We start from the raw sequence: 15,999 nt of genomic DNA, 5'->3' as shown, positions 1-15,999 counted from the left end.
TCTCTCTCTCTCTCTCTCTCTCTCTCTCTCGTGTGTGTGTTTTTCAGATCTCCTTCTAGTTCTCTATCTCCTTATCCATAATATTTCTCCTTCGCCAAAGTCTGTATTAGATTCCTCGTTTCCTCAGAGTTGGGGTTTCGAAGTCTTGATCCGACACTGCGTAACCTCAAAGCAGATTCGCAATGTATAAAATCAATTAAACCCTTTTATATCATGTTTATATAATGACACAACCCTTTTAATCACTCATTATACAGGAAATTATAACACCTTTTAATTTTTTTTGTATATTTTAATAGAAATAACTGATCGTATACATTACAGGTATAATATTCGTAGTGTGAAATTATTAGTAGCAGAAACAATACAATACGATTAAAAAAAAAAAAACTTAGATACGAATGATAATGAGGATGAAGATTAAATTTGTAATAGTAATAAAATGTATACATAGATTATGATGAATACAAATGGAAATCAATGTGATGATGGTGGTGATAATAATGTTTAGTCCTCGGTGTTTTCTCTACGATGTGATGAAAGTCTTGATGTTGAAGCAGAGGATGATGCTGTCTGTGTCATCATCTTCAAGTTTCCACACCATTGGATACCGCCTCTGTAATACACACACACACACACACACACACACACACACACACACACATACAAATTAAGTTAGAATTGGTGTAACCTGAATAACAATATTGATGTATGCCACTTAGCGAGAGAGAGAGAGAGAGAGAGAGAGAGAGAGAGAGAGAGAGAGAGAGAGAGAGAGAGAGAGAGAGAGAGAGAGAGAGAGAGAGAGAGAATTTCAATATTCCATCTTATAACCACCACCACCACTACTACTACTACTACCACAGCAACTCCTCAACTCCTTCTACTACCACTACCACCACCGCCACTACCACCACCGTTCCTTACCCTCATCCAGAAGTTTTCAATGTGCAGGGGGTAGGTGAAGGTAACGGGGGTCCCTGCAGTGAGAGGACAAGGCAGGCGCCCCTTACACGCCTCGGAGTCCTGGCCAGGCAAAGGCATCTCCACCCAGGATCTCCACGCCACCGAACTCTCCACATCTACTGACGGAGACTCTGCAGAAGGAATGGAGAGGTGTTGAGTATCGAAAGGCAAAAGTATAAACAGATAGATAGATTGATTGATGGAAAGGTTGATTGGTAGATAAATGTTACCAGTGAATAGAAACGATGAGTAGATAAATATAAAGTGCAAATAGACTGAAAACAAGAAAAGGACAGATGTTGAGCATTAGAGTACGCAAATGATATAATAATAATAATAATAATAATAATAATAATAATAATAATAATAATAATTATAATAATAATAATAATAACAATAAACCAACCAGTCATATAACTAGTATTGATAAGATTACGATGAAAAAACAAGCAAAGAAAATAAAAAGACGCTTACCACCACAACCACTGACTATCATAACTATCGTACATAACCATCACAACTATCGAACACACTTTTAAATGCTCAATAACTTACGAGGCACAAACTCCGCCTGAAGAAGGTACGTGTGTCCCTTCTTCAGCACGCACGTGTCTGTTAGGAGACTGGAGCAGTTCATTCTGACAGTGGCCGGTACGGGGTCACCTGTAGAAGGGAAAAGGAGAGTTCAATTAGGCAGTAAGGAAATTATTACGTCAGCTGGATCATTATTAAGACTTTTATTTATGTATTTTAGTTCTGTATGTTTAAAGGAGATTGAATAAGGTTGGCAAAGAAGTGTTAGTTATTTAATGAATGAATTTGAAAGTATGTCATGTTAGATTGCTTATAAGTTAACTAATTATACATTTGCAAAAGGAAAGTGGACAGAGGTTGGCAATTTAGTACGTTAATTAGTCAGTCGGTCAGTCAATTAGTTAGTTAGACGGTTAGATACATACATACATACATACATACATACATACATACATATAGATGGTTACTTAGTTCGATAGTTTGTTAGAAAATACGTCATTCATTTGGCTAATTAATAAATTTAGTTCATATCTATATCCCATCTTTATCTCACTCTTACTCTTCCTCCTCCTCCTCCTTTTCTTCCTCCCCTCATAACCTCTCCTTTATACCATCTACTTCCTTCTTCCTTCTTTCCTTCCCCTCACCACTCGTCCCTTTTCATCTTTCCTTCACTCCCTCCACCTCCTCCCGTCCTCGCCATTATATCACCGAGCCCTTCCTCTTTCTAACTTCCTGACTCGATTCATCTTAGGTCACTCCTCTCTCGTGTTCTTCCTCTTCCTGACTCCTCTTTCTCCTCGCTGCCCAGTAAGGTTCACATGCGCAAGGTCAAAGGGTTAATCAGTTCTTCTTCTTCTTCTTCTTCTTATGTCTTGTAGTAGTAGTAGTAGTAGTAGTAGTAGTAGTAGTAGCAACTTTTTTTTATTGATACTTTTTTTTCTGTTTTTTCTGTCTGTCTGTTTGTCTGTTTGTCTGTGTATCTTTATCCTCTAACAAAACAGTCTTATAAATAACCTGTTCTCCTCACTGCACAACAAAACACTAATAATGACCACAAACTACAAAACATACATAAAAAGACGCAATAAATCAATAAATAAATAAACCAGCCGCAGACGAAACAACTTTTCACTCAAACATGTCAAGCTACTAATATGAAGAAAAATAACATTTACTACACTGCCTGGTTAATCAAAACACCCTTACCTGTATTGCAGCTCGTGAAGGGAACAGTGACAGCTTGGAGTGGAACGATGGCCAAACAAACAATAAAAAGAACAGAATAAGAAGCCATTATGAAAAGCTTGCACTCGTGAATATAGATACTGAAGGGGTTACGAGTGAGAGGAGTCAAGAATTAAGATCCCAAAGGTCCTCTCTCCTTCGCTGCAACGTGTGGAATGAGCTGCCTGGCTTCCGCTACCGTTAATATATGTTACTTTTCAAAGACCACAAGCCAGCTAGTCCGCCAGGTCGTTTCCGCTACTCAGCTTCCCCACGCGCTCTTGAAAATTCCTCAGCTGGCAACTGTCCTCGCCCCAAACCTTGAATTCTTGTGTTTTTAGCATATTTCTCTCGATTCGTTCTTAGTTCTTTTTTTTGTTTATTTATTTTTTTAGAGTGGTGTGTGTGAGATATGTGTGCTTGGGAGAAGGGTAGTGGGGAGGGGAGGAAGGGAGGGATAGTGAAGGAGGAGGAAGAGGTGGAGGAACAGGAGGAAGTGCTACGCTCGCTTCTTCCTTACTTCCGTCATCGAGAAGGATTACAACTTGACCTTCCAGGAAATCTCTCTCTCTCTCTCTCTCTCTCTCTCTCTCTCTCTCTCTCTCTCTCTCTCTCCTTTTAAAAGCTTCCTAATATCTTGGCACTAACAACATCTGATTACTGAGTATTCCATTCATCTGCCACATTATTTGAGAAAAATATTCCTTTTTTATCGTTCTGTTACCAGCAGTTCTACCAGTGATTATATGACGCCATGCTAAGTGAGTGTTAAAGTTGCTGCATGGACCGAGGCATTGCTCGGCAGGCTTTCATCACCTCACGGGAGTAGCATTGGGATTTTCAGTTGATTTTAACTCCAGGAAGTGCGACTACCGTAGACTTTTACATAGTTACCCAGACATATTCTCCGCAGAAAACGTCAGTGTTTCAAGGGTGACTCAAGTAATTCCCCATTTTTTCTCTTTAATGGGATTAGTCAATGTTATCGATCTTTTTTTTTTTTTTTTTACTTGGCAGTGATTTTTCCGTTGACTTTCACAAAACAGCTGATCCAGGCTTTCTACAGGAGACTTACGTTTGAAAGGTAGTTTGCCAGACGAACAAGCTTCATTTCCTTTTTACTATTATTATTGTTGCGGGAGGCAATAGTGGTCCACAAAACTGTCCCTTTCTACAGGGGGCTGACGGAGCTACGTGTGAATGGTGTGTGGTCCATCTTTCAAGTTATTGAGAGAGAGAGAGAGAGAGAGAGAGAGAGAGAGAGAGAGAGAGAGAGAGAGAGAGAGAGAGAGAGAGAGAGAGAGAGAATTAAACAAGTTATGATAATCTTACATATCTGCCACCCAGCCACCTGTACCACACTTCACCAGTCTGTTTGTTGACGCTAGAACATACAATGACAATCTACTTATTCCCACAGAACACACCTGTCTGAGCCTCAACTAAATGGGTTTTGCTACATCCTGTCAACTGAGTAAACCATGGACCACACTGAAACCCCAGCACAAACCCACCCAGGTTCGTACACATATGGTGATGAAAAGGAAACAAAGCTACATTGTCTTTTTTATTTTATCCACATATTTTATACAACTTAACTGTACACGAGGAATGCTAAAGTGTCTGAAGGGAGGCGGGTGTTGTTCCTCCCCCACACTTCAGTATTCTGTACAAGTGAGTGGTGAATAAAAGGTGTAGCCAAACATGTTGGCATTCACTACTAAATAATTATTGTCAGCTCACATTGCAGCAAACAAAGTATTATTGTCGGTTCACATTACAGCAAATAAGATATTATTGTCGGTTCACATTGCAGTAACAAGTACTTCATACTCTGCATCCCTCTCTCCTCCGCCAAAAAAATAAAATCTCCAGGTACAACATATAAAAACGTGATATTTCACCCACACTAAAACCTACACTTTCCTTTGGATAATTTAAGAGGAGAAGCACTTAGGTCCACCAGCACCTTACTCTTCATACTTGGGGACGGGGGCCCTGTAAGTTTCGTAGTCACGGACTGGGGAGTAGAACTGTATACAAAGAAAATAATTCACATTATCACTGGTAAATCAGCAATTCTCTTCTCTTAAGGATAAAAAATACAATGATGAATCATGATAGTGACAGGAGATTAAGTTACATGATGCTGCAATAATGAGGTCATGTGGCACCTGATCAGCGAAGGCACAAGTGTACTAAATTTTGTAGATGAAATACATACTGACATTATAAATCTTAGAAAAGGATAAATTATTGTAATGTCTATGGTCAAACAGTCTGGTATGCATGAATCACCTGCTGAACATTACAGTAATAATAAACCCACACATGAAAAGACTCTCACTCTTACCACAGACTTTTTCAGCTGGTAATACAAAGCTCATAATTGGTCCTTAATTAAATGGGTAAGATTTGACTGGTAATATCGGACTGAAATCCTCACCACCAGTTTAATAACCTCATCAAGGGGTCATGAAGTAGGGTCTCTCAAGGGCTTGTAGAGGTCATGGTCAACAATCTCTTAAGTGGCCATAGGAGACAGTCTTTCTTTTAGAAGTTTAGGTTAATAAAGTCTGGGAAATGGCGATAAGCAGGATTCAATACCTAACCAATCAGAGTGCATATTGAAAACAGCCTAAGTAGGTCTACTTGAAACCTGAAACACATACTGCCAAAAAGAAACAGTTAAGGCTTTCTTTCCTCCACCAAACTTTCCTCTTTCCCTTTCCTCCACCAAACATAACATATTATTCTTTACTCACCTTGTACTGCTTGTCTGACCACTCCTTCTGGGGCTCAGGGTTGGCCACGTGCCTCCAGGTGACGTCAGGGTTCCTGGTGGCCAACCGCAGTGTGTAGAAGAACGACATGGCAACGCCAGCACCCAGGCACACATACAAGGGGATGAGCTGCAGGTGGAGGTGGTAAGAAAGGTAATATTTAAAGAGACTCCATAATCAAGCATGACTAAATACTTTGTACCATGTTAATCTAACTTGTACTCTTTTCAAACCAAACAAATTTAATATCGTACACAAATTATTCACATACACAATTGTGTCATGTAAAAATCACTGTAGCTACAATTATTTTCATTTTATCTAGCATAGTAATACAAACCTGGAATATCTAAGTGGTTTGCAAACTACAGCAGCTGTATAAATGTTCCTAACAGACGGTGAAAAAATAAAATAAATAAACAAAAATGGTTTGGATCCATAATCTTTTGGAATTAACAAACAATTGCAATCTGAGCCACTCTATCCTCGTAACACTCCTGCACATTTAAATAACGAAAATATACGTGAGGCATTATGGAGTAGTTACAAAATATTGCAATAAAATAAGGTTATTGACACGAGACACCACTGCGGGGGTACGTGGTGTCAGGTGGCGTCACTGCACAATGCCCACTTCAGTACACAGTGCCAATAGTAGCAATGACACTTTACCGAGATAACAGCAACATGACCCACAACGCAGAAAATTACCTGACCTATCCTAACCTTTCCCTTATTTACTACATATAACTAAACTTAACCTGCAGACAGCCCTCATTTCCCTATCAACACGAGCTTCATCATACAGCCCAGGCAACAGGAGGAATAAGGAACAGCAATAAACAGAAAGACGTGCACTCAAAGGTAAACATTATGGCGCAGACTCACGACCTTCACAGACTTTTACCCGGCCCGTATCTTATCACCGATTTCACGCAAATATTCAACTTTAAACCTTCCATGCACACCAGGGAGGCACTCGTATACTCACGGAGGGGTGTTTCTTCAAGCTGGAAAAGGAGAGGCCCTGCATGTTGGCGGTGTTTTTCTGGGGCGACACAAATGATGCAATAGCCGGACAGGAGAAAATGGCGAGACCAGCTGATCGGTGCCTCAGACCAAGACTCGGCCCGGCGGGAGTGATCGAGAAAGGGAATGTGTAAATGTGAGTAAGAGAAACTTGTCAATAGATATAGACTAGAAATGAATTAATTGAGAATATGAGGGCTTGAAACTTTATAAAAATCAACGGAAGTCAGAAGAATATGTGTAAGTCAATATATATGGTTCAGTGGTTTCTCTTGTTATTTTTTTTATTGATTCTACTCCTATTTATTGATGTATGTCATATAACGATACCAACCATCGTACCATGCAAGCTTCTTTATTTCTCCAAGAAGTAAATGAAACCAGAACCATTTTTTTTTTCTCTCCTCGATTATTTTTGCCATAATATCTCCTCCTCCCTTTCTTATTAACAATCATGTTTTCTTATAACGAACACTATTGAATCTCCCTATCAATTTATCAAAGAACATATTTTTCATACCATAAAAAAGCCGCAAAACTGGATATAGTTTAAAAAAAATGTAAAAATAGAGAACAGTACCCGTTACAAGACAGTCCTGCCACTCATGCAGACATGGCGCTGATCTCAGACTGGACGCAGCTCGGGGACGATGTATTTTACCGGTAAATATACAACTTTACTTTACTTTATAATTCTTGGCTTATGTAGGTGAGGGTAATGAGTCTATTTGTTTCACGTCTATGGTACTTTAAGGGTGTAAGAGGCTGCAGGAGGGAGGGAAGGTTAATCGGTCACCGCCCACTTTAGTGTTAATCTGGCTGTCACCTGAGGGTTGGTTACATTAGGATGTAGCTGACTATTTACATACTTGGCTGTCACTGTAGGATGTCTGAATGGCGGGATAGTTTCAATTCGTCCATTCTGAAATACCAGCTCGGACCGTCATCTCGACCAACTCAGTGGTGGTGATGGTAATGTCTTGCCGTAGCGATGGTGGTGGTGGTGATGGTGATGCCTTGCCCCTCCAGGAAACATGAGGTGTACAGCATGGACTGGGGGGGAGGAATCAACCTGGCAGATTTCATGGTGGCCTCTGCACCCTATGGCGGGCCGCTGGCGCTCACCCGCGACGAGAGCAGGTTCACCAAGACCCACCAGACCGGGAAGCCGCTCATCTTCATCTTCAGCTCCTCCGGGAAGAAAATATCCTCTTTCAAGGTACAGCATCTGGTGGAGCCTCTCAGTATTGACACAATGCCGGTGTGTGTATCGCTGTACTGTGCTGTATCACTGCTGTAATATCTTGTGTGTTTCCCAATTTTGAGACCAGTCTTTTTCTTCATGGTGAAATTACTTGTTTTATATGTTTTTTTTTCCCCTTCCATTTGCCTATGTAAGTTCTTAGCTTTTACCTGTTTGTAATTAAGGATTATATTTATGCCAGATTGACCCATCAGCAGTTTACTTTGTAGACAAAAAGGTAACAATAGCACTCATTATATTGAAATACTGACTATATTCATTCTATATCCTCTTTCGTGTCAAGCATGGGCAGAACTTATGTACCTTCAGTCTCAGCCAACAAGAACAATACAAAGCACCTAGAAATTCATTCCAAAACTAAGCAATCACATAATTATTTTGTGATGTACTAGTGTCATTCAGTGGTGCCCTTATCCTTCTTGATAAAGTGGACGAGTGGGTTCCTGCTGACGCTGGGCTGGTCTAGAGGCGAGGACCTGGTGTGTGTGCAGGAGGACGGCGCCGTGCTGCTGTATGACATGTTCGGCAACTACCAGCACACCTTCAACATGGGACAGGTGAGGCAGTGAGGCAGCAACACCCACCATTACTTTGTCAGGGATTGGGCAGAGAATAGTGTGGCATTGTATGAAGTGTTATTTTAAATGAAGCATATAAATTTTAAGAAGGAAAGCGATGTATTATACTTCCTGTGTATGTCAGTGTTCAGTACCAGACCACTCAGACATTACTAACCTAGCGTGCTCTGTGGTGTAGGAGGCAAAGGACACCCACATCCAGAGTTCCCAGGTATTCACCAGCTACAGGGAGACAGGCGTGGCGGTGCTCACCAAGTCCAACAGGATCTTCATGGTGAACAACATCCACGAACCCAAGACCAGGAAGTACCCAGACCTCCCAGGTGTGTTGTGCCTCTCAGCAACCAGTGATTATGGATCTTTTTACTGACTTACTCATTCTTCATCCTCCCCTGCCTCTTATACCATCTTCTTAGTGTTATGTTGAGGCCATGCTCAAGTCTGCTTTTCTCATCCTTTGCATCTTCTTGTGTTACCCCCATTCCTTGTAACCCCACTTCAGGTTTAAAGTCACTGTTCCCATCTTTTTTGTGTTGAATTTCTGAGGTACAAAAAGCAGATCGTTCAAGGAAGTACATTGACGGTCAGAGTGACATGGCAAACTCATTTCCACAGAATTTAGCATTTTCTTTGAATATCATCCTCAGATCTAACAGAAATATATAGTGTCATGTCTTGCATGGAGATTGTTTACAGATCCTGGAATTAAACCCAGTACATGATTGCAGGTCGTGGAATTAAACCCAGTACATGACTATTTTAACCAGGAACCCTTCTATCATCATTGCAGGAGGCACTGTGAATTGCTGGTGTGTGGTGCGGGAGGAACGCCACTCAAATGTGCTGGTGAGCCAAGGACGGGACCTGCTGCTGCTCAACCACATTGATGAACGACCCCAGGCACTGGTGTGTGTGTGTGTGTGTGTGTTCTTACAGGACCGAGTCAAGCTTGGTGTTTTCTGTTTTTCGGTATTAATTCATATATTTCTTCAGAGCTATAAATGTCCTTTGAAGTCTTGATTTCTTGCAGTACTGTATTTGACTGATTTATTGCTCTTGTGTGTGTGTGTGTGTGTGTGTGTGTGTGTGTGTGTGTGTGTGTGTGTGTGTGTGTGTGTGTGTGTGTGTGTGTGTGTGTGTGTGTTTAATCATAACCTTACAAGCCTTAACTTCATCCATATAACTAATCTTAGCCTCAAAACTTCATCATCCTTCACCTAAAATGGATTTGTTTTTATTTTTCCCTGATATACCTGAAATTCATCATATATTTAGTTCCCAAAGATGATGACAAAGACAGACATGATACCAATATTGTTAACACTCCATCCCTGCAGTACCCACAGTGGAATGAGCCTGGAGGAAGTGTGGTGGAAATGGCCGTGTCCTCCAACTCCCGCCACATTGCCCTCCTCTCAGACTCCGGCAAGCTGTGGATCGGCTCCTCAGACATCCGGATCAAGTATTGCGAGTACGACGCCAAGAGTCAGGTCAAGCCGAGGCAGCTGGCGTGGTGTGTGGTGGTGTGGTGTTGATCTTTTATGTTTTCTTGGTTGTGGATGAATACTACTGAAGGGACTCACTGGAAACTAGCATGTGATGTACAAATAAATTGTTGATATTTTCACAAGAAGCAACGTAGGTAGAATTAATAAAAATACTATCCCGTCTCAGAGTGCTGTTTAAAAGTGAATATTGTATTAATCAGACATTTCATCTTGTACAGGTGTGGCACAGGAGCAGTTGTGCTGCTGTGGGAAGTAACACTGGAGGTGGTGAGTGTCAATGGGGAAGCCACCAGTTACTACCTAGACTCCTCCTCCCACCTGGCTCAGGAGGCTGATGGGGTGAGAGTTGTGGGCAGCACCTGCCATGACCTGCTGCAGAAGGTGAGCTGAACTCCTTGTGTGGTAATTGCTTTTCTGAGTTTTAATGAGATATGAAGAAGATTCCAGCTCATTTTTGTGTTGTGTAACTTTTATAGGTACATGTTTTGATGACGAAGATGAAAAGAATTGTGTACTAAATTATTCATTGCACTCACTTTTGAAAAGCTTTGGATTGTAGTATGCTCAGTCCAAGTCACTTTCCATAGTTGCAGGTTGCTGTTATCCAGCTTCAGAAATGTATAAATTGAATATAAATTTTAATTAGCTTATACACATAATTGTGCAAGTGTGCCAATGTGCTTTTCAGGTTCCTCAGGTGGTGGTGGACACACTGGGCATTGGTTCCATGGCCCCGGGCGCCCTGTTGTTGGACGCCTCAAAGCGATTCCAGGCAGGTGTTCTTATCACAGTTTGCAGTCATCCTGCTTCCTGGACACTTGTTGAAGCACAATATGGGATGCATTCTAGGCATTTACCTATAAGCAGTAGGGATAAATGAGGATGCCGGAGAGTTCCATCATTTAATTTGTGTAATTTATACTCTAGTGTACCCATGTAACATTTTATCAGTCATTTATGTAGTTTGTGCTGTATTTTGCAAGTTCTGGCATGTATTTTATTTCTTGTGTATCACTTAACATATACAGCATGGTGTATGAAGAGGAAATGCTGAAAAATAAAAAAATCATGCTCTTCTTCTGAGAATCATCACATAATACAAACACTACTTTTCTCATCAGGAGAGGAGCACTCAGGCCAACGACTGCCTGGACATGATCAAGGACTCAATGGAGGAGGCAGTGAACCAGTGTCTCCAGGCAGCCCAGCATCAGTACCAACCACAGGCACAGAAGATGCTCCTAAGGGTAAGTCAAGTCTCTCTCTCTCTCTCTCTCTCTCTCTCTCTCTCTCTCTCTCTCTCTCTCTCTCTCTCTCTCTCTCTCTCTCTCTCTCTCTCTCTCTCTCTCTCTCTCTCTCTGTTTTTTTCTCCTCAGGTCTTCATTGTGCTCTTCCTTATCTGCTTTTTCTTTTTATTTTGCTCATGTTTTATTTGTTCTCTTGACTGTCACCATATTCCTTCTTGTCTTGCCATCTCTTTCATACTTGCTCTTCAGATCATCATCATAATTGAGCAGGTGTGTTTTGGTATTATCCTCCTCATTCTCCTTTCCCCCTATAATTTTCATTAGGATATTTGGGTGAATCCATTTTTTGTTTTCTTTTCCATTTTTCTGTTGCACTTGCTCCCAAGAACTTCATTCATTTCATGTTGTTGGATACTGGGGGACATTTCATTCTCTCTCATGATGTTTATGATAACAAAATTGTTCTGTGTCCTCCTAACATAGTACAGACTTTTATCACTCCTGCAGGCAGCACTGTTTGGGAAGAGCTTCATCCCTGAAATGAACCCAGAGCCCTGCAAGAAGACCATTTTCACACTGAGGGTCCTGAATGCTGTGCGGGATCATAGAGTGGGTGAGTGAAGGGATTGTTCTGGTTTACTTGCGTTTGGCCTCTAGTTATTGTATCTTTTCATCTTCCCTAATCCTGCCCTACCTCTAGTCTTGCATGTGCTTCTCTCATTCTTTCAAATCTTGCACCTTCCTCTGCCTTCATCCTGCCCTTCCTTTAACCTTGCATCTGGTTCCCTTGCACTCTTTCAAATCTTGCATCTCCCTTTCCTCTGCCCTGGTTCTGTCTTGCCTTTAATCTTGCATCTCCTGCTCCTGCTAATGGTAAGCCTCCCACAGGCCTCCCCCTCACTTGGAGTCAGATGGAGCACCTCACCCTACCTGTGCTGCTTGATAGATTGGTCCACCGACGCTTCTTCCCTCTGGCACTGGAGATTGCCAACTTCCTCAAGATCCCTGAGACTGATGGCACCTCAAGGATCCTCGCTCACTGGGCTTGCTTCAAGGTAGGGGAACAAACACTCACGTGTCATATAGCTGTAGTAGGTTGGCCATGATAGGATTCCACACACCAGTAGTCAACAAGGATCAATAAATTTTCTGAGCATTGGTCAACTGAGGAATTAGCCCTTCACCACCACTACTGTTCTTCCCCCAGGTGCTGCAGCCATCTCAGAAGAGTGATGAACACATAGCCAAGGAGATCAATAGTAAACTCGGGTACACACCAGGCATATCTTACACAGACATAGCCAACCGAGCTGATCAGGCTGGAAGGAAACAGTTGGCTATCAAGGTGAGGTGCTGGACTCATAGACTTATCATTGGGGAGAGTCTGAAAGTTTAATTGCTAATTAATTGAGTCAGTGAAAGAAAGGTTATTATTATTTTTAGATCATAGGGAGAAGAAATATGCTAGGTAACTGAGTCTTTATAAATTGCTAGGGAAAGAAGAATAGTGTATTTTGAATCTCTAGTTTTTTTTCCTCTTTTCTCCTTTCATAGGCTGACCAATTCAAACTCATAATTCCAAGATAACGTAAGTATAGGAACATTCTTTACCTCATCCTCCTCAACAAGCATTCAAGTCATGGCACCAAAATTAGTCAGCATATGTCAGTTACTTCCTTCTTGCCAACAGCTGATTGAGTACGAGTGCCGAGCAAAGGAGCAGGTGCTGGTGTTGATGAGGCTCGGCGAGGACCAGACAGCCCTGCGACGTGCCCTGCAGAGTGGCGACACGGACCTCATCTACACTGTGTTGTGTCGACTCCGCCAGAAGCTTTCTTCTGGGGACTTCTTGGTAAGGCTTAGGTTGGGTAGTATTAAATGGATCTTGGTGTAGGTTTTCCTTTTATTATATTTTCATGGTAGTTATTATTTTCTAGTTCTGGTAAGTATGTTGGTGATTAATTTTATTTTAGCTTGATAATCTAGTTTGTCTTCTGTTTTTAGTTGTTTTAAGTGTTCTGTTTTTCCTTCTCTGTGCTGCACCTGGGCCGTTAATGTGCAGTATGGTGGTTCACAAGGCTTCCTGCCTTCCTCCATTAGAGGCCAAGGGGGATAAGAGCACTAATGTATGGTGCCTTGTTTGGGCCACCCTTTATGCGACTGTCAGCCTGGTATGTAGATGGGTAGATAGATAGATGCATTCTGTTATGGTAATTGTTTGTTTCAGATGCTCATCCGCAACTTCCCAGTGGCTCAGGCTCTCCACATGCGCAGCTGTCAAGACCTGGACACTGAGCAGCTGAGGGACATCCTGGTGCAGGAGGATGACTTCTTGGGACAGGGTCTGCTGAGGGTGAAGGAAGCTTATAACAGTTCAGTGAGTAGCTCATTCTCAGATCTTACAAGTGACCTGAGTTATTGTCACCTTTATAGTAATCAGTGCATGAAGTGTAGACTGACTTACACATTGATTTGTGGGTGTGAACGGGTTATGTGCAAAATGGTCTACACATTATCTCTCCTCTCCTTAATTAAATTCTTCATGTTTTTCTTCTCACTCATCTTCCTTTTACTCCCTAAGTATTTATTCTTATTTCTCTCTTTGCCAGGCAAGAATATTGATATGATCCCCCAGTGAACTAATGACTTGTTTCTCTTCCAGCGTGCAGACACTAGGCTGGCAGCCCTCCAGGGTGCTGCCGAGCTGTTCAGACGGGCCAAGCATGAGACTCACCTGCAGATGACTGAGGAACAGATCAAGCTGTATCGCTGGCAGGTACAGTAATGATAATACGAGTTTTTTCCTTATTAACTTTCAGTGTTACAGAAGCTGATAGGATCTTTTCTCATATTAACCAGGTGTGTGTTGCGAGTTAATAGCTTATGGGTTGAGTCTTTTTACTACAACAGTAAATAGCATAACAAATCAGTCATTCCCATCGTCATGGTTGCCGTTGTTCTTCAGATCCGACTGGAGGAGAATCAGCAGAAGCCCTACACAGACAAGTCCCTCCATGACACAATCCACCACCTGCTGCTGGACGGACAAATCAAGGAGGCTGAGAAACTACGGACAGAATTCAAGATCTCTGAGAAAAGGTTACTGCACTACCAAACTATCTAAGGGCTCAGCTGGATTAACAAAATTTTCATATCAAATAAGGCATTGATATTCAAAGTTGATGAAAGAACATTTTGATTGATAAGACTATTGTTTGCTAGAGTGCATCTTTTAAAGTGAAATGCCCCAGTTATTAGAAGAGTCTGCTTCATTTGCCTTTGTGACCTTTATGAAGTGTTTGATGTCAGTCTGTCGTTTTGGTGCAGGTATTGGTGGCTGAGGGTGGTGGCTCATGCCCAGGCTGGCCATTGGGATGAATTAGCAGCCCTGGCTAAGAACAAGAAAAACCCTATTGGTTTTGAGGTATGTGGAAAGATATGCAAACATTTTTTATTTGGGCTTCAACCAAGCAGTTTGCCCAAGCCTGGGTGGATATGTAAATGAACACTTAATAGTCTATTGCCAGGATGTTCATAACATTCATGCATGTTCACTCAAGAATTGTGACAAGCATCTGCTTGACAGCTGCTGTGTAGCTGGTAGTGAGTTACTGAAGCTGACCTCTGGTGGACTTGCCAGGTGTTTGTAATTCCTAGCCTTTCTTTACTGTATAAAATACAACACTTATAAATTTACAAAGCATTACATAATGGATATTAAATTTTAAACATACAGCATTTTTACATAATTACCTCAACTTTATTAGTGACCCAATGTTTCTTTTGCAGCCTTTTGTAGAGGTGTGCCTGAAGACCGGCAACAAACTGGAGGCACAGAAGTATGCCTCAAGGGTGAAGGAGGAGAACAAGGTGTCTTGCCTCATCAAGTGTGGGTGAGTGGATCACAGTACACAGAGAGAAAAGATAGCTTTGAGAGAAGAAAGTTGCATATCACAGCCTACCATTTAAATCCCTCCCCTCTCACTCACTCTTACATTACAGCTCACAGAGCCACAGTATGTTTATAAATAGATCACTACAATATGTCAGTAATAAGTCTCTCTCTCTCTCTCTCTCTCTCTCTCTCTCTCTCTCTCTCTCTCTCTCTCTCTGACACACACACACACACTTTTAGCCCCACAGTTCATGAAAACAAAAATAATTTTTCACTCAGGCTACTGGAGGAGGCAACCAAGATAGCACATGAGCAGAGGAGTGCATCCAGCCTGGCAGAAGTGTTGGCTGCCTGTGGGCCCCAGCATCAGGCTCTACAGTCTCGCCTGCAGCAGCTGCTTTCAGATCCATCTCTGAAATCATAGTTCACCACAGCTCTCTCTCACCACTTGCACTAGTCATGTCCTTCCTTGCATTCATTTCATCAGTCCACATTTTTTCATGTCACATTCATGTACTCTGATGTCTCTCCCTGCCATGACCAGCATCATCTCTCATCATCTACAGACTCCATTCCTGAATAGAGTATTAATTTATACAATTATGGATCTATATTGAAATACTGTATATGTATATGAATGATATAGATATTTACATCCAAGATGCTCAATATATAAACAAAAGAAAAGAAAATATTCATGATCTTTCCCTTCAGTAAAATATCAAAATGATATTCAAATAAATGGAAACAGCACAGTCACTTACCTGTACATGGTGAGGCAGGTAAAATGACGTGCAATGTGTCATCACTTGACACAAACAGCCTCTCGTGCATGTATTTTCTGAGCTCAGCCGCAGGTTTGATCCCACTGACTCAGGCCACAGTTATGCTGACTGCTGGTTAATGGTAAGGCTGCACATAATGAATCATCAGACCAAGTGCATTATGATAACTAATTTACAAGAATA

General features: G+C 41.6%; 3 protein-coding genes across 4 annotated transcripts; 1 reads left to right on the top strand and 2 right to left on the bottom strand.

Moving 5' to 3' along the window:
• Positions 1 to 271: 271 nt before the first annotated feature.
• Positions 272 to 2,951, bottom strand: LOC135091025 (uncharacterized). Its single transcript, XM_063988346.1, has 4 exons — positions 2,710 to 2,951; positions 1,522 to 1,629; positions 928 to 1,097; positions 272 to 616 (listed from the first exon to the last, which is right to left on the bottom strand). The coding sequence occupies exons 1-4, from the start codon at positions 2,795 to 2,797 to the stop codon at positions 527 to 529; spliced, it is 456 nt and encodes a 151-aa protein (XP_063844416.1). The 5' UTR covers positions 2,798 to 2,951; the 3' UTR covers positions 272 to 526.
• Positions 2,952 to 4,281: 1,330 nt separating this feature from the next.
• LOC135091026 (cytochrome c oxidase subunit NDUFA4-like) lies at positions 4,282 to 6,661 on the bottom strand. Its single transcript, XM_063988347.1, has 3 exons — positions 6,502 to 6,661; positions 5,493 to 5,639; positions 4,282 to 4,760 (listed from the first exon to the last, which is right to left on the bottom strand). Exons 1-3 carry the CDS (start codon positions 6,541 to 6,543, stop codon positions 4,698 to 4,700), a joined length of 252 nt encoding a protein of 83 aa, XP_063844417.1. The 5' UTR covers positions 6,544 to 6,661; the 3' UTR covers positions 4,282 to 4,697.
• A 384-nt stretch (positions 6,662 to 7,045) lies between these two features.
• LOC135091018 (vacuolar protein sorting-associated protein 16 homolog) lies at positions 7,046 to 15,723 on the top strand. Of its 2 annotated transcripts, XM_063988327.1 has the most exons (20): positions 7,046 to 7,202; positions 7,569 to 7,758; positions 7,985 to 8,020; positions 8,232 to 8,360; positions 8,560 to 8,704; positions 9,172 to 9,287; positions 9,719 to 9,894; positions 10,108 to 10,270; positions 10,578 to 10,661; positions 11,011 to 11,136; positions 11,644 to 11,749; positions 12,025 to 12,191; positions 12,344 to 12,481; positions 12,827 to 12,988; positions 13,364 to 13,513; positions 13,799 to 13,912; positions 14,102 to 14,235; positions 14,464 to 14,560; positions 14,926 to 15,029; positions 15,311 to 15,723. In XM_063988327.1, exons 1-20 carry the CDS (start codon positions 7,153 to 7,155, stop codon positions 15,453 to 15,455), a joined length of 2,532 nt encoding a protein of 843 aa, XP_063844397.1. In that variant the 5' UTR covers positions 7,046 to 7,152; the 3' UTR covers positions 15,456 to 15,723. The 2 variants fall into 2 exon arrangements, with proteins under 2 accessions (XP_063844397.1, XP_063844398.1); XM_063988328.1 differs by lacking the exon at positions 7,985 to 8,020.
• The last annotated feature ends 276 nt before the right edge of the window (positions 15,724 to 15,999 follow it).

This window comes from Scylla paramamosain, chromosome 36 (assembly GCF_035594125.1).
Source record: "Scylla paramamosain isolate STU-SP2022 chromosome 36, ASM3559412v1, whole genome shotgun sequence".
NCBI lineage: Eukaryota > Metazoa > Arthropoda > Malacostraca > Decapoda > Portunidae > Scylla > Scylla paramamosain.
Note: the sequence above shows the minus strand (reverse complement) of the source record. Positions and strands in the feature narration are given on the sequence as shown.